The sequence below is a fragment of the Chelonia mydas genome, chromosome 3, assembly GCF_015237465.2.
Source record: "Chelonia mydas isolate rCheMyd1 chromosome 3, rCheMyd1.pri.v2, whole genome shotgun sequence".
Lineage (NCBI taxonomy): Eukaryota > Metazoa > Chordata > Testudines > Cheloniidae > Chelonia > Chelonia mydas.
The window spans coordinates 40,381,455-40,400,418 of NC_057851.1; the positions used below are offsets into that span (position 1 = coordinate 40,381,455).

An 18,964-nucleotide genomic window follows, 5' to 3' on the forward strand; every position below is an offset into this window, starting at 1 on the left:
TGAGATTTAGATGTGTCACATTAGAGAACTAGATTCTAGTGCCAATTTGTGTAATCCCACAGTGGAATATGAGACCTTGTTTAATAATAAGGGCTGTGAAGGGTACAGAATTATTAACAGTCATTAGAAGTGAATCTAAAATGAATGGTCTCCTGGTTGCTAGCACAGTGCACATCCTCATGTCTCAAGAATGTTTTGATGAGGAGGCAACTGCAGGATGATGATCAGGTTTTTTTCTGTGTCATTTGGGAAGTTGTAGCCCTATGAGAAATGATGCGCATGACACAAGGGTAGTGCATACACAGCGATACAGAATAGAATATTGACGCCTCTTGTCAGCCTGACAAAAAACAAACAACTATGCAAACCACAGATGGGAATGGCAGTTTTCAATAGTTTATATTTTGGACAAATCTGAACTGATTTTCAAGGGTCCAGAAAACACACTTCAGTTGGCCCCAGGACCATTGCACCCTCCAAATTTCAAAGTTCTACTAAAAATCATTGAAGAGCTAGGGCTCTTAATTTTTTTTCTTATAATAGAAAGTATTAAGCAACGTTAATATATGAGTCATTGCTGCTTACTCTACAAAATGAGAGAAAGACTGAAACAGTGAACAAATCTTACTGCAACAGCTTCTAAACTAACTGCACCATAACAAACGAACACCATTTTCCAAGATTTGTCTACAGATTTAGCTAAAACAGAAATTGTAAGACTATTTGTAATAATCTTCTGTGTTATTGTAGTCTTGTTGGTCCCAGGATATGAGAGACCTTACCCACCTTGTCTCTCAAGTACTGGTAATAATGCCATCTAGTGACTCCCACTGATATTACAACACAGAATTTCCAATAAGAAGTGTCTCAAAAAGTGAGTGAAAGCACTATTCCACAGCTGGATGGGTACCAATGGACAAAAACTGTATAAGAACTGTTAAATGGCACATAGTAGATTAATTTATAGACATTCTAAGGCAGCTATCATTTCATCTTGTACTTCTCTGATAACCGTCAACTGCCATGGATGATCTCTTGTCAGAGTCTGGACTACATTCCCATTATCCATGCACCTTCCACATTCTTACTGCCTACTGCCTTCTGGTTATATCACTACCTCTGTGCTATGCACAATATATATCTTTCACATATGAGCTGGTTGCTATGGTTGCAGGAAATCTGCTGTGTTTGGATCTGTAGGAGATATATATGAAAATGATTTTGCAGCATATAAGTAAATATTGCCTCTTCAAACAGAGGACCAACATTTACTGCAGTCACACCAGCTAGTTGCTGATCCATTGTAAATTGTGTATGACTTCAATAATATGCTTTTTTTTACTTTTCTGTCAAAGTAATTTTGAACCTTTGTTCCCCTTAAAACATTTGTCCTGTGCCTTTAAATGTTTGAGCACTCCCCAGTCCTCAGCACAAAGCCTCACTTTCTTGTTAGTTTCTGTTTTGTTTCCAGAACAATGTCTCAATAACAGACAGCAGTGTTTCTATGAGCTCCTCTGTGTCTGTCTCTTTCTTTTCTCAGGTGGGCATGCGCATATTCCTGGACTACCAGCACTTTCCGGAAAGGTGTAGTCTGGCTTCTGCCTAAATGGCCCTACCCTCACCGGTGTGACCTTGCACACATCACAATGCACATGGAACTCCAATTTCAAAAGAACGCCACTCCACCCCTATCAGCATGACAGTCACAATGGTAGGGATGGAGGGTTGCTCTTGAAAATAGAGTCTCCCATCCGATACTGGACAAAACCATTTGTGGTTTCGTTAAAGTACAGGACGAAGGGCAAACCAGCCAAAAAGAGAACGGTTCAATATAAAACCAGATGAGTGACCTCCCTATTCTCTGCTGGGTCCAAATATAATATACGGGCAACGTGGATCTTCTATCCCATGAGTATACGGTGCTCCATTCCCAACCAAGAAGAAGCAAAAGTAACCACAAATTAATAAATAATTAATAATAATAATAATGAAAAGAAAAGAAGTTCACCTACAAGCACATGGTGGCAGACTGCTGCTGAATTTTGCTTCAGGTACAGCTGGAACCAGCCAGCTAGAGAAAGGGAAGTTGGACATTAAGGCCAGAACACAAGATGAGTTTTCTGATCTTGCTGTCTAGCTGCTAGAGACAGCAGTGACAATCCTGCAAGCAGCCATCTTGGCTGACCACATCCAAGCAGGCATACAGAGGGCGAGCGAGCCTGCACTAGGGAGTCTTGAGCCAGCAGAGGGAGCCTAAGTGCAGCCAAAAAGGAAGAATTTCTGTATTCTGAAGGATAAGTGCACAAAGAGCAGAGAAAAATCAAGCACAAATAGTTAAAAACAAACAAAAGTTTCCTTATGGCAGCAGAGACATCCAGGGGAGTGCAAAGTCCAACAGGAGGGCAGAGATAGGGCAACTTTTGTGGCAAAGTTGGTGAATTCAACAAAAAACATGAATCATAGGTGGTGTACCTCGAACATTTTGAGCAATTTGTAGTTTGCATCTCCATTCCAGATGGACAAAGAGTTTCAACCTTGCTGACAGTGATGGGTCCAAAGGCATACAGATTGCTGTGTGGGCTATTGTCTCCAACTATGACTAGAACTGCAATGTATGCCTCAGTTCCTGCAGCAATGCAGGAACATTTTTCTCTTATCCCATCGATTATAGCACAATCATGTCAGTTACATCAGCGACATCAGACAAGAGGAGAGTCAGTAGCACAGTTTGTGGCTGCTCTATAGAAGTTGTCAGAGCACTGTCAGTTTGGGCAAACATTAAGTGATGCCCTGGGTGATCAATTTGTCTCTGGGTTACACAACGATCAGATCCAGAACAGGTTAGATACACACCTGTCAGGGATGGTCTAAACAACACTCAGTCCTGCCTTGAGTGCAGAGGACTGGACTAGCTGTCCTATTGAGGGTCATTCCAATCCTGCAATAAAGGGTGGAATTTGGGAATGAATAATGTGGAAAAAGATAAGAGGACTAGTGACTCTGATGAAGACCTAAACACTAAACATACTGGAAGCTGGAGTCAGAGATGGCATCTAAGTCACACAAGATCAAGGGAGTTCCCACAAGAATGGAGCTTGATACTGGAGCTGCTGTCTCACTGATTTCTGCATCTACCTCTCACCAGACTTGTCACAAGTTTCTGTGGAAGAAACAGCCACTCTTCTGAAGACTCATACCAGAGAAAAATTAGTTCCAAAAGGAATAATCCAGGTGAAATATCAACTCAATTGACAGTCATTTTAATCTTGTATGTAATTGAGGGTAAGTAGCCACCCACATTTGTCAAATTTTGGATTGAGAAGCCCAAAGTGAATAGGGGAGAGAGCAAGGTGCTCAAGAAAACACCTCACTTTTAGCAAGGAATACTGGAAAGACACTCCATGGTTTTTGAGAAAGAACTTGGACAGGTGAACAACATGTGCAGCTCACTGTTAAGTCTGACAGCCGGCCAAAATATTGCCAGCCCAGTGTTGTGCCTTATGCTCTGAAGCCTCTTGTAGAAGCTGATTTGGCCTGTTTTATGAACATTGGACTCTTGTCACCAGTTTCACTTCCTCATCGTAATAGTGATCAAGAAGGATGGCTCTGTCTGAATTTGTGGTGATTTCAAAGTGACATTGAATCCAGCTTTATGTACAGACTAGTATACACTATCTTGTATTGAAAATCTGTTTGCTACTCTTAGTGCAGAACAGTCTTTCAGTAAATTGGACTTGTTTAATGCATACCTTTAAATGGAATTTGAACCAGCATCTTACAAGTATCTCACAAGCAACATACAAAAAGGCTTGTTTTGTTACAACAGGTTGCCTTTTGGTATTACATTAGCACCTGCCCTGTTCCAGAAAACCATGGATGAGATTCTGAAGGGACCGTAAACAAAGTATGATTTTTCAAATCTTCAGTTGACTACCTTGGACAATTAATTGGTGCCCTGGGCTTAATTAAGTAAATGGCTCCTCCAGAGAACATGTCACAGTTACATTCATTAGTTTCAGAATTCAGAAGTTTCATACCTATCTGTATGGTAAACATTTTACCTTGCTGACAGATAATCACCTATGACTTTCATTTTTTTGTACCAAAACATGGAATTCCATCATTTGTGGGCATTGCTACTTTCAACTCACTTCTATGCCATTCAATTCCATAAAGAGACTTGGCACAGCAATGCTCATATACTGTCACACCTTCCATGTCCAAGCTTCCATCAACCCAAAGGAACTTCAGATGAACTGTTCTCTCTCAATTTGATGGATAGAATACCCATAACTAGCACAAACATCAAAAAAGATGATGTCCTAATGATGATGGGCTTTCTCTCGTGAAGGAAATGGTACTATAAGATACAGTGTTGATCGTAAGAATCCCCAGTTTACACAGTTCATCTCATGTCAACATGTATTATCTGTGAATCACAGTTGGATCTTACGGGGAATGCGAGTAATCATTCCAAAATCACTACAATCTCAGGTTTTGGAAGCTCTTCATGAAAGTCATTTTGGCACTCTACGGATGAAGACCATAGCCCTGAGTCACATCTGGTGGCCAGGGATCAACAGAGATATTGAGAGGAAGGTGAAGTACTGTACTACATGTCATTAAATTTAGCATGATCCTGGCCCAGCTCATCTACACCCTTGGTCATGGCCTCAGAGTCCTTGAACATGTATTCACATGGACTTTGATGGACCAGTAGAAGGTTATATGTTTCTTTCATAGTCAATGCCCATTTGAAATGGCCAGAAGTTTTCAGAATGACTTCTACAACAGCTACCAAGACCTCTGGACATCTTCATACCTTATTTAGCTAATTCGGCTTACCACTACAGTTGATGAATGACAATTGATCTCGATTCTGTTCTGAAGAATTTCAGAGGTTCCAGGCTTCAAATGGGATTCAGCACATAGATTCTGCTCCTTACCATCCTGCTACAAAAGGATTAGCTGAACAGTTTGTACAGACACTTAAACATGCCTTAAGAGATAAGTCTATTTTGAACCATAAAAAGAAATTGGACAATTTCTTGCTCTTCATGCTACAGGAACAGACCAGATGTTACTATCCAGAAGTCACCTGCAACTCTTCTCTTGAACCAATCTTTGCATACCTGTTGGGATCTGCTATGTCCTGATGCTGCCACACATGTAGCCAATTCTGAAGCTATGCAAGTTGATCAACGGCATCAGATTCATCATTGTTCTTTTCAAGTAGGAGACTTAGTATGGACTTGCAACTATGGTTGTGGAATGAAATGGTACCTGGAGAACTTGTGAAATGCATGGGAGCTATTCTGTTCAGGGTAAAACTATCCAATAGTGTTTTATAGAAATGGCATTTAGAACAGTTGCAGTCTCAATGAAAACCGCAGACTGGAGATGTTCCAATAGAACATTCTATTCCTCCCATCTAACCTCCTCCTAATTTTGATTACTTTGTAGAAGAAACTTTGGTACCAGATCCAGTTTATTCGAGATTATATCCAGTTGATTCCTTTCCACTGACTGTTCCTGTTTTTCAGGACACCGTCACACCATCATCACCACATTATCCCAAGAGAGTGTGAAAACCAGTTGTGTCCCTGAACGTATAAATTGTTCAGTCAGCTATTCAGTTCTGCTATTATAGGGCCGAATAATCCCTTGCAATTTAAGAGTCTGTGGAAGTCCACCTGCAACTTTTAGTTAAGTAATATAGTGCTTTATGTTAGCCATATAAATGATAATGTATATATGTTTGCAAAGTTTTTTTTTAAGGAGGGTGGAAGAATGGGATGTCCTGTCCCTTTAAATGTTTGAGCACTCCCTCCTCCCCAGTGCAAAGCCTCATTTTCATGTTAGTCTGTTGCCAGAACTATAAACTCTCCACAGCAGACAGCTGTGTTTCTATCATCTCCCTCTATGTCTATGTATCTCCTTCTCTGATGGGTCCAAATAAAACAATTTTCATTACAAAGATGAGAAACGGTTACTTAAAACATTGTTTTTCATGAGGATGTATAATTTATGAATATTGTAAATACTTAAGTTGTGATTCTGCAAACACATAGACTCTTATTCTTAGTGATTCATTTAGTAGTCATTGAATTATTTTCTTTTTCTTCCACTGTTTTCCATATACCAATCCTTAAGAAAGTGAATGTTATATTCTTCACGGCCTTATAGAAATAGCATTTTTCAAATGGAAAAACTACTAGCTATTGATATAAACAGCTTGCTTGATCAGACTACAGAGAGACATTTAATTCGAAATATGCTTATTCAAATTAATAGAATGCATTTATACTTTTAAGAACAGCATTCACACTATTTCATCACTTGTGAAAAGTGACATGTGAAAAGATGCTTGCTTGTCTGGTAAGGAAACAGAGCAGCCAGGTAGAAAGCTGAGCTGGCAATCCAATCAGTTAAACAACTGGGTCAGCAATCCAGTCATGTAAACAACTGAGTTAGCAAACTAATGGTAGTGCTAGGCAGAAAACGTGTTTATGCAATATATAATGAATAACTTTGTAATAGTGTACTTAAAATGAGCACCTGAATATGGTGTTGCACTTGCATTTAACCCTATACTGTGCCCTATTTCAGTGGACTGATCACTCACTGAAGCAGCAAATAAACAACATACTTCTTCAGCTCAAGAATATATCTGTGAACCTGTGGCATTCTGGGTGGTGGGAACAAGGCACGCATTCTAGCACAATCTACTACTTGATCTGCTCTTTGCTCTCTGCAGCTGTTCCTTGGTTACTGCGTCTGTTTAGGCTATTTCCAAGGCAGACAACGTTCCTGCATTCCAGCAATTTTTACTAGTTATCTTGTTGTAGTTTTCAGCTTCTGTGTTTGGCTCCTAGTCTGGTATTTGTCAGCTGCCAGAAGCACCATGTGGAAAGCTGCTTCCTCCTGTGATTTTTATATGGTGTTTTTGTCATTAATTAAAAAAAAAACACATTTTTTATTTACTGTATCAGTACCATAGACTGGGGAAAGTTGTGCCTCCCCAAACAGCTAGATGTGGCCCCACTCATGCTCCGCCCCCAGGCTCTCCCTTACATCTGACTCTGCACCCTGAGGGGTGGCCCCAGCTTGGACCTGGGCCACACCACCTGCCCTCCCAGCGCTCCAAGGCTGCAGCCACATGCCGCTGGCCTTCCCAGCACTCTGGGGCTGGAGGGGCTAGCCTGGGGCAGGGGCTGGTGGCCACGGAGTCGGGGGGTCTCTGGGCTCTGGCAAGGGGTGCGTGCAGAAGGGGCGGGGCCTCAGGCGGAAAGAGTTCACCTACCGCCCATGGCAAGAATCGAGTGTCTCCTGGTTTGTTTATGTAATACATGGCTGTTATGTGGTGTGTGAGGTTTTGAACTATTGAGTTTTGGAGAACAGTGTAGTGGTACTAGGATTTTAATGAAATAATTAAAATACAGACCCAGTTAATCAAATGAGCTAAGTAGTCTGCTAAAAGTAGAAGTTGATCCTTGTCTTTGTTTTAATGAAGTATAACTCTTAGAATATTTCTTTATAGCTTCCCACTTTTCTGTTCCACCTTACAATTTACCTTAGACTCCATTTGCTTAGCTTATTCCCCTTCCTACACTAAATACAGTGTCAATATTTTTCTGATACAGATTCAGAAATGATTCTTAAGTCAGGCACTTAGCAGCTTTGGAATAACACTACTATCCCAAATTAATCTTGTGCTCATTAAACTTGGGGAGGGGTAGTGTCTATCTAGGAAAACAGTAACATTCTCGCTCTCTCTCTAACGGAATGTTGGATAATTCTAACATAAAATTGTGTAATCTGAATTCTATAAAAAAGCTATCTCACATAATGTTTTTCTTAGAGTCTGTAACTCACATGATTGGTCTTAGTTGAGAACTAGTCATATAGTTTAAGGTCAGAAGGGGCAACTAGATCATCTAGTCTGCCCTCCTATATATTACAGGCCACCAACACCACTCAGCACCCACACACTAACCCCAACAAAGGAAATTAGTCCCAAGTGAATGAGATCTGCAGAAGACTAGACTATTATATGCCACAGACAGGGAATGCAAAGGACCAGGTGCACTAGTTTCAATGTTGCAAATAACTTGAGCTTATTTTGCATGTGTAGAGCTAGACTGTCTCTTTTCTCTCTTAGCTGTAGGCTTCAGGTTTAGCTTAGCTGAGGGTCTGAGTCTTTCACTTCTCCTTCTCTGGAGGGCAGGTCCAGGGAAGAGAGCAGATAGATACAACTTCATTGTTGTGAGAGAGTCCACCCTTTGCGTCTGTATGATTAGAGTCTTTTGTAGGGTTTAGTGCCCCCTTCTCTTGGCCTCAAGGACCATCCTTATCCAATAGGATTTCTAGCATGTTGGCTATGTGGATCAATAATTTGGTGACTCAGGTCACTGTAGAAGATTCCAGTCTGAAGTGGACATTTTCTTCCAAATTCCATTGGTGACCACAGGCATATATCCTCTTCATAAGTAGTACATGTGAGAGGCCCATGCAAGAAGGAGTTGGCAATAGATTTCCATCTAATGGAATAAGGACCATTCTCACTTTGCTAAGTATAATTAAAGGTTCGTCACCAATTACAGTTTCACACATTTCCACCCATTCCTTGTAACAGTTGGTAAGTATGTCAAGCCCAGGATGGAGCACAACCTACTCCAGTGCCTTCTCACCTCAAGTCAAAGCTGCTTTAGCATTCCTCATGAATACTACACTTCAGTTAGCATTTGACCAAATAAAAGTTATTCAGGTCCAAACTCAAATCTGGCCCTTGTTTCCTACAGCAGGTAGGAATACCACATATGACAGTCTGATGGCTGTAAGCTACATGATGCTCACATGTAATTTCATGTCATCTAGGGATCAAGTTCCTTTAATTTTTAAGGTGTTGCAAATGAGCTCCCCAACCTGTCTATGATTAGTGTGTATGTCAGGGAGGGAACTGAAAAGGGAATCCTTTTTCATGTGCTTCTGTGTTCAAGACACCAAGCCAAGACCTTCCTCTCTATCAAATGTCTTATTGAATAACATACTGATTAGAGCAGAGTTGAAGGAGCTGCAGGTGAAGTCTGGCAAGCAGCTTGTGTGTCATGCATGCAAACTGACCTCTTACATAACAGTACAAGACACATCTGGAGAATGAGTGCATGTAGCAACTGGAACCTCAGGCAGGTATGCTTTTTCTGTTATGAAGTTGATCAAGGCACCCAGGAACTCTTTCTCGTCTACAGAGGATGAGCGATGATTTTTCCTAGTTCATTATGAGATGTATATAGAAAAAGTACATTCCAGGCTTGCTGTTTTCTCACTCTGAATTTTGCCTCTGATGAGCCAGACATCCAAGCAGAGGTACACTGCGTGCCCTGTCTTCTCAGGAGGGCTACTAACACCACTAGGCATTTTGTGAAGACTCTTGGTGGACAGTCCAAATGGAAATACCTTGTAATGGTAATGATTTGGTTTCACCATGAATCTCAAGTATTTCCTGTAGGCTGGGTGGATGGCTATATGAAAGCATGCATCTTGCAAGTAGAGAGTTGTGAACATGAAGGGCTGGAATGATGGAGGCAAGCATTACCATCCTGAATCTGAGGTTCACATATGTGTTTGTTCAGTCTCTTCAGTCCAGAATAGCACAAAGAACCCCTTTTTTCTTCAGGTTAAGGAAATATCAGGAGTAGAAGCCTCTTCTGTTGCTTCTAGATGGAGAAACGAGCCCACTTTTTTGTAATAGGCTCTCATGAAAAGACCCCTGAAGAGGAATGGGATGCGGAGGGTGTGGAAATGAAGGGGATAGCTGTGTTCTACACACATTTGTCCAAGGTGATATCAAACTAAGCCTGATGGAATGAGCAAGGTGGCTCCCAAAGATGGCTATTGGCTCCTGATGAATTCTGATGTGTCTCTTGACATTCCTGTCAAATCTACTACCTGGTAGATGGAGTGGTATGGGCAATGGAGGAGGGGGGTGATGAGTGCCTTTGGGTATTGCAATCATTTTCACAGCAGGTACTCTACAGTTGTCTACTCTGAGAATAGAAAAGAGCTTGCTGCCTCTGTTTGGGCTGATATTTATAGGGCAGCTTTCAGTAGATAGTTGGTGTATAAATCCCTCGTGAATTAAGCTCTCCACAGGCTTGGCAGTTTGGTAGGATTTTGGTGTTTAAACAAAAGTGTAACTGCATGCCAGATGATTTTTATCAAATTTCTCCAGCACAATTTAAAGGTATATTATTGGTGTAAGATTTTTTTTTAAAGGAAGAATCATAGTTTAGCAATAAGGCATTCAATGTTGTGATAAATTTTGGAAACTGCCACTACTTACCATCACAAACAGGCTGTAAACCAGACCAAGAACCATTAAGCAAGCATGTTCGTTCTGCAGATCCTCTCAGCTGATAACCCATTTCACAGGAGAAACGTAGTAGACTTTTTATTTTGAATTCATCCCCGAGTCTCAACCCATGAGGTGGTACACCTGGATCATCACAATATCCAGGACTATTTCCTGTAAAACATAATGCAGTAGAATTACTGGCAAGTTATATTTCACTGTACATATAGTAAGAGTTACACTACCAGCTAGATTTGTTTCTGTTTTAATTAATCAGTTTGCTTCTAGGCTGGGAGATTGAAAGAAAAAAAGTAACTTCTCTATCTACATCTGAATCCGATAAGACTTAATTAAAGCTCACAAAGTGATAAAAAATGAGTGATACAAGACAAATATTAATATTGAAAACATTCTATCTTGTTGATCAATTATTTCTTTAGCATGTATAACTTTTTATATTTGCTCAGTTTTATTGTTCTACATTTTGGCTGCTATTAATTTATAACAATAAAAGTAAGATAACAGCAGAATTGGAGAGAGGTTTGGTTACATATGTAGTGGAGAATAGCTGAGATATATATATAGCCCCATTTATATATCCACTAGTGACTAGACTGTGCCTAACCCTATGTAGACAAGGAAGGGAATGGACACATGGAGCCTTCCCCACCTCACTTTGCACTCCTGTGCAGGGGCCAGTCACAATTCCAATGGAGAGAGAAGGCAGTGCACTTATGCTAGACTTCAAGAGGGTGGTGTATGGTGATGGCTGTACTGCAGCAGCCAACCAGTTTGTCAAACATGAAGAGATGCACACACCCTTTCAAAGAATAGCAAAGCTGCCACGACCGCATGTTCTCTCCAGGAGCCCCAAGAAGGAATACTGTTGGAGGAGCCAGAATACCTCCTGAGCATTTCACTTCTTGTAACCTCTGAATCAACCCTTCAGTGTAGGCCAAGTCTGAAAGCCACAGTTTGGTCCAAAATAAACAATAAAAGGAAACACGACAAGAGTTACAACAGTCATGCTTAAGTTACACTGTGTCTGTGTTGTGAGAAACAAGTTTGATGGCCAAGTGTCATTAAGCACCCAAAAATGCAGGAGACAGTATCTCAGTCTTTACTGAAAAGTTCTTTCGAAATTAGCAGGAAATGATAAATTTGCTAGATTTTTTACAATACATTTTGGAATTTAAAATTATATCCCTCCTATAAAAATCAATGGGATGGTTCACAGAAACTTTTAGCAAGATTATCATTTTCTACAAAATTGCATGTGTATATAATATATATATATAAAATTTTATTATCTTTTATCTTAATATATATATTAAAAGTAGAGTCTTTATAATACAATTGAACATCTATTGAACCCTTTTGGTTTCATCTGTATTATTTTCTATAACATTCATTGTTCCATCATGGAACCTGTTCACACACTGGGTGAAATCATCATTTGACTTAAGTCAGTGGCAAAACTCCCACTGGCATTATTTGGCCCAGGATTTCACGCGCTGAGTTTAAGGCTTGCTGAGGGCATGGAGACATACCATGAGCTATGTGGTATGTGGAAAATAGCATGCATGTGCAATACTATGATAGATGCATGGAATGTACATTGTACACATAGCAGTGTTTTCATTACACTTGTATATAATATTGCTAACGTGTGGGATTAAATTTGAATGGACTTTTACGGCATTGTTCACCTACCCTTTATTGTGTTATTAATTGGCCTTGTTATTTCTTATTTATTTTGTCTGTAACACTGTACTTGTGGTTTTCTTTACAGAACCATCATTATTTTTATACCTGCAGAAAGATCTGGAGTCTTTATTTATCACACCAGAATTCATATCTGACTTAGAAGGCACCATCTGAGGTAAATTAAGGAGCTCTTACTTTAGAAATGAAAGAAAATATTTGAGTAACAGCTAAGCCTATTGAGTATCTTAATACAGTCATTCACAATAAACAACAATGTGATGCGTTACAATGCTTTTATTGGCATGAGTTTGGCCTGGTCGCACTGCTCACAAATGAGTTTTGAAGACATCCAAAACAAGGACCTGATCCATTGAGATGCTAGGCACCCTCAATTCCCACTGAACTCAATAGAAGCTAAGGGCCTGTTGAATATCTTGCTGGATCAGACTCCAAGTGACAATAAACACACAGATCACAACACACAATTATGTGTTATGTATATGTCATATATGTTACAGAAAAAATAAAACAAAACAAAAAGCATACCTGACTTAGAAACATATTACAGGGCTTCAAGAATCCTACTCGGACTGTTTTTCATATCCCTCCAATAATAAAATGAATCAGATGTCTTAGTTGTTATGGGCCCAATCCTGCTTTCATTAAAGTGATGAGTGTAAATCCCATATACTGCTTATTAATGTAGACGGCTTCTGGTACAACTAAGAATACATACACTGTCTATGTATTTTTTATTTTGTTTTTAAATCAAGCCACTACAGATACATTTTCTCCTTCTTCTCCAAATATGGAATTCTCCCACCAAAAACTTCCCTGGCTCAAGTATTAAGATAGGAAACACAATTCTATCTCCATAACAATTTTTTAATTAGACTAATTTGTTTTTTAAATCAGATTTGATTATCATAAGGCCCTTCTGGCCTTAGAATCTATGAATCCATAAAATATATTACGATTTTGAGGTCCCGTATTGCAAGGTCCTGAAGGTATAGAAACTGAAACTTCCTACCAATGTAATCAGAATGTAACCTTCTCACCGCAGGTTTGGCCTCTTTACATCAGGTAAAATGACCCAAACAGCATAGCGGGGCTATAAAGACCCACTTCTGGCTGAGAAAAAATCCCACAGCATAGACGCTGGAAGAGAAGAGGGTATGTAATCGTAGGTGGTTTACCATTTAGTGTCCTTGCTGTTATGGTTTTGTGTCAGATATATTGTGTGTGTGGTAGCCTTAATGTTCACAAAAAATGGTGTATAAATAAAAATGAGCATAGGTGTAAATGCAAAGCAGAACTGTGCAAGTGTGTAAATACTATTTTGTGATTTCATTTTATGTAGCATCGTACTGAACATAGTACAAAGAAGAAGGCTACCTACATAGTGACAAAGTGACTGAGGGCAAACGTATCAGCATGTTTGAATAAAGAGCTGCAACTGAAATGAGTCCATACTCAAGGAAACAAAATAAAGCCGGAACAAAAAATGTATTTGTCTGGAGTTAAAAAAAATGCTACTTGGGTACAGTTTTAATCATTTTAATTACAAGGTCACATTCACATGATGGTACATACAACTACCTGAACAGTGAGGGAGAGTTCCACTCCAGTGGCTATCTTCTTGGCACACTCTAGTAGAATTTCCTATGAGAGTTCGACTTGCTGTGCAAGAATAGTGAACTATAGATCCATATGTGAATTTGTCTCCTGAAAGAACTGCATTGGCAGGAACTCCAGGATGTCCACAAGAAATGGCTACAAAGAGGAAAGAAAAACATTAATATCATATGGCTGTTCATTTTCAGATCACAAACATCTGTGACAGACTTCTAAATATGAAGTCAGCTCTACACAAAATAAACATAGTTGGGTTGTGGCTGTGGTTGATTTATTTGTCTTTGATAAGGTTAAGGTCAAGAACTACACTCTAAACTCATTTCTTTGACTTAGCTTTCCCACAGTAATTTCTGCCACATCCAAGCCCCCACCTACCCTCATGAAATCTTATAAACTGGATACACTGTATCTGCCACAGACAGGAAAACAAGTCAGTGAGATTTTTAATCTTTATTTCTATTTTTAAATACATGGGAGGTGATCAGATACTACAATGATGGGGAGAATCTTAATAAATAAGTAGAAGACAGACAAAAAGTACAAAAATATGAATAATTACGCCTGAAATTTTATCAGAAAAATTCATAGAGGGCAGTGAATGATAGGAAAATATAGTTATGATCATTTTGGTGAATTATGAATTGCACATATTTACTTTTTATTTTGGGTTTTGAAAAAAAATATCATACAGGCAAAGTTTTGTTTGTTCAAATGTTCCTTAAAAAAAAAGGCAAGAGTTGAGATTTGTTTAATCAGGAAACAAAATTCATTTCATTATTAAAGGAAATTCATAGCTAGAATTTTTTTTAAAATCAGTTAGGTCTTCCAATCAGGGAAAAGAAATGAAGGGAAATTCTACATCATGTAAGTAAACAGTCACTAAATTCAAATGTTATATATATATATATATATAATTTAATCAAACAATGTTGAATCATGAGCTAAGTTCTGACAACTCTGGAGAACCTGGGAAAGAAAGAAAGGCTACTTTCATCAAACAGCATGTAATGGCCATGATGTAAAGGAAAATTGAAATATAATTTTTAAAAAGTCATTCACAAGTACTGTTTTACACTGAAAGTAATACTCTCTTTCTATTTTTACTGCTAAACTGAGAATTTTTAACAAAAAAGTTTCTATATTGGGTTAGATGTTTATAACCCTATCCAAGCACTTTTTAAAAAAAAGTTTTATACTTGGAGTAAGAGAGTGGAACAATGTATGATCCCTTTGAGGAATTAAACTCTCTCATCGTGTTTGGAAATCTACTTAAGAATTCAAATATCAAAGAGCCAAATCTTATAGTCCCCAATGAAAAACTTTCATTCAATTGAGAACAGAATGTGAGATTTGTCCTATAGACAGCTCAAAAGGATTTGTGTATCTCAGGAAAATAAAATGGGTAGATCTGAATTATAGTGCAACAGAGACAGTAAACAGTGTCAATTTCTGCTCTCCATTGCACAGAGAACAAAATTTGTCCTGGTCTGTGGAATTTCCCTGGTGTCATCTTTTTCATAGCTGAGGGGGGAATCATAGACAGTGAGAAGTGGGGTAGGGCCACAAAGGTCTGTATATAATTTTCATTATGTTGTGGATAAAAGTGCGAATGTGTGCTTGGGTGTATAAAGTATTCTTGCCAGTGGTTTACTTTTAAACAGTGTCTAAACATACAGTATCTACGCTTTTCTTTAATATTGGTAATCTCAATGAACCTGATTTTCAGAATCACTGAGCACCTTCAGCTTGTATCTACTTCCACTGGAAATATGAGTGCTCGGTACTTCTGAAAATCAAGCCCAGAGTGCCTCACTCCCCACATATTGGTTATGGAAGGAATGTAGAATGAGACAGAAAGAAAGAAAGAAAGAAAGAAAGAAAGAAAGAAAGAAAGAAAGAAAGAAAGAAAGAAAGAAAGAAAGAAAAAGAAAGAAAGAAAATCACAGGTTTTATAGGACAAGACTGCTAATCTGGTTCAATCTGATTAACTGAACTGGTTGGTATATAGGTGTGCGCTAGTACAATAAAACAGAAAGTAAACCATGGAACATATCATCAGTGAAAACAATACAACCATTTAGTGAGCATGGAAATTAAAATATTTTTGTGAACTGTTCATATTCCCCTAAATGTCATACTAATTCAGAAACCTGATGTCAGAAAGTGAATGGGGACCAATCAAAAGGAAAATGAAAGCTAGTTAAATTGTTCATTTCTACAGATGTGAAAGTCACTAAGATGACCATAAAAACCAGCAGAACTCACCAGAAATCTTCTGAAAATAAATAAATGAAGTGGTGTTATTGGAACCTCCCTCCTAAACAAATTATCCTGTGCAAAGCTGCCCCTTCATCTCCTTCCACACGTGCACTAGCAGATAATAAAGACTAGGATGATTCTTCATTAAAAAAACCCTAGCACTCTGATGACCACTAATGGTTTTAGATTATTAACCAAAATAACATGTAATACAAATATAATAATTTCAAATTTTCCCTGGGTATTTCTGGATATCAAAAGGACAACAAAAGGCAAAACTCTTTTTTAAATTGACTGACAGCATTTAAAATTATAGCTCCATTTGATCTAAAATACATTTAGATTTTACAGGTAAGGGTTGTGAGCCATCTTAGTTTTAGTGGAGTCTCAATAAATGAGACAGTTCAGTCCAAGAAAAGTTCCCAGATACATGTGGTGAGGCGTTAGCTGATGTTTCTGCCCTTTCTGACAGAGGAGCATGTCAATTCAATTTAATGAATACTTACGCAAACATTTGGGTAGTGACCTATCCCACAAGCCATTAGCCTTACAAGTCAAAGCAGATGAGCCCAAGATGTAAAATCCCTTCTTACAATGGTACACCACACTGATTCCATACTTGAAACTTTCAGGGTAATTCTGCTGCCCATGACGAATAGCATTTTCCACAAAGCCTGGATCAGAACAGTTCACCACTACAAGACAAACGTGTTTGTCACCAACTTTGTAAACACAATATCATGAATACATTAAAACAGATCAAGAGAGAATACTCCACATTTCTTCACTAATGGCTCATGAGCAGGACCTGTGGTTATGGACCTCTGATTTTGGCTTGATTTTAGGACTCCTTACATATTAGGTTTTTTTTTCGAAGTGTCGAGCCCTTTTTGATGTAGAGATACCATCCAAAGAGTAAGCATTCTTTTCCTAAAAAAAACTAGCCTCTATAAGAGTCTGTCAGGGCTGGCCTTTCAGACCCGTGAAGAATGTGTGTGCCCTGACAAATTTTTGGACTCCCCTGACTAATTTGCAGCTCTGGTGATCATATGGAGCTCTAAGGCTGCAGCAAGTTCCTTCCTGATTTTTGTCCTGTAGCTGCGCTATAAGCATTGCTTCTGGCTGCAAGAGGAGCATCTCAATGAAGGAGCTAACTTTGTTGTAACCCTTGGAGAACTGAGAATGAAAACAATTTTCAAATGTTGGCAACTCTGCATTGACCTAGTACAAACTGCTGGGCTCCAATTCTCCTATCAGGTCATTAAAAAGCTGCTGGTGGCTAAGGGTTCCCCATATCTGCCCCTTCCACCAGTGAGGTTCCAGGTTCTAGCTGCACAGCTACTCAAAACACTGTTGTTTCTCTAGCCACAAGTACAGGTTCTTAGCCTGTAAACCACCTATAATTCATCTGTGAGGTCTGCAGCACAATCTTGATTGATGTAGAACTGAGACAAAGCAAGGCCATTTTCACAGCAACTTGTGCCTCTACAGTAGCTCTGTGCCCCCTACAGCTCTGTGAAGGTTCCCCAGCGGCACGGTTCTTATGGAATACAATGCATATAAATCATGGGTGTTACTACACTATGTATGGAAGGATGCAGCAGATGCCCCCACCATACGGGGTCAAGTCTGCTTACTAGTGTGGTGGAGAGAGGATCAAAAGCGACTCCTTCAACCCATTCCATTGGAGTGACAAGTGCTGCTGTAGATACAAACTCTGCACATTCTTCTGCTCCTTTACAACAAAGATTGTAATAGTGCTTATCTGCTGTGCATGGGACCATGAGGTGTAAATGCTCCTTGCTTCCTCTCCTCACTTAAGCACCTGGCACAGGGCTGGGCACAATCTGGCCCTGAGTATGTTGTTTTAATATTAAATCAATGAAACCTAACTATTTCTAAAACCCACACTTCAATTTAAACAGCCCAGAACTTTTTTCTCATTTTGACTTTCCTGTAATGTGCACACAGCCCATAATAATAAAAAAGAAAATACATTTCTCACTATCAATACATAGAAGGAAAAAATATATGATTATTGGGAAATGCAGCACTTTATGTGGGAGACGTCTCTCTTTTTAAAATGTATATCCCCAATCCTTACTCTTTGAGCTAATCCTCCTTTTGTATATATAGCAGAGGCTCTTTTCCATTGGTAGAAGCAAGATTGTGATGCTGAGACTGCAATCTCCATGGTAAAATCTTGACAGTGATGTCTATTCTTCTGGCAGCGTACACCACAAGTGTGGTGAAAAGCTGTTATAAATGCCATCCTCTGCTCCTCTCATCTCTTCACCACAGATGTAAACAAGGATAGCGGAAAAGTTTTAGAAAATCAAGTTAGTCTACATGTAAAATAACCCACTGTTTTGGTATATGTGGAGTAGAACAGATTCCTTAGTGATTTTGAGTAGTAAGTTTTCGCATTTTACTAATGTGCAATTGTGAATACACAAAGAGGACTTCTTATTATCAATCCATTTTTTAAAAAGTGAAATTCTATCATAGAGATTACTAAAGAGGAAAAACATGAATATATTTATTATCAGACAATCAGTCTTTGCAAATGTTCACTCATTAGTATTCTCTTGGAAGGAATTTTATTTAGTGAGGAAGGGAAGTAACTGGACATTAAGGAACCTGCAGTATTCTAATACTTCGTTTTTGGTTGACAGTAACAGAATTATACTTGTTTTTACTGATCTATTTTTTTAAACCAGAATTTTAATGTTATGAAATGTCTATGGCCTCATTCTGCAATGGGCTCTGTGCGGGCACATACCTGTGCAGAGCCCCATTGACTTTAAAGGAAACTGGGATACCACTTAGATGCAGGGGTTTGCCCATGCAGAGCTCACTGTAAGATCAGGGACAATATTTGAAAATAATGTGACTAGGCCTAAAGCAAATCTGCCTGTAATCTACTGAAATATTGACATCTTACTCATGTGGGTTAGTAAAAAAGAAAGCTAGTTAGAGCATTAATAATGTAATTATGTGGCACAGTAGGAT

The 18,964-nt window shown here is 38.9% G+C and overlaps 1 protein-coding gene across 1 annotated transcript in view; it reads right to left on the bottom strand.

Moving 5' to 3' along the window:
* The window catches only part of CSMD1 (CUB and Sushi multiple domains 1), a 1,979,019-nt gene that overhangs the window by 50,756 nt on the left and 1,909,299 nt on the right, over positions 1-18,964 (bottom strand). Inside the window, exons 55-57 of the mRNA XM_037894193.2 lie at positions 16,459-16,647; positions 13,658-13,831; positions 10,343-10,525 (exon numbers count right to left, since the gene is read on the bottom strand). Of these exons, the coding sequence (XP_037750121.1) occupies positions 10,343-10,525; positions 13,658-13,831; positions 16,459-16,647 (546 nt within the window). The remainder of the gene's footprint in view (positions 1-10,342; positions 10,526-13,657; positions 13,832-16,458; positions 16,648-18,964) is intronic.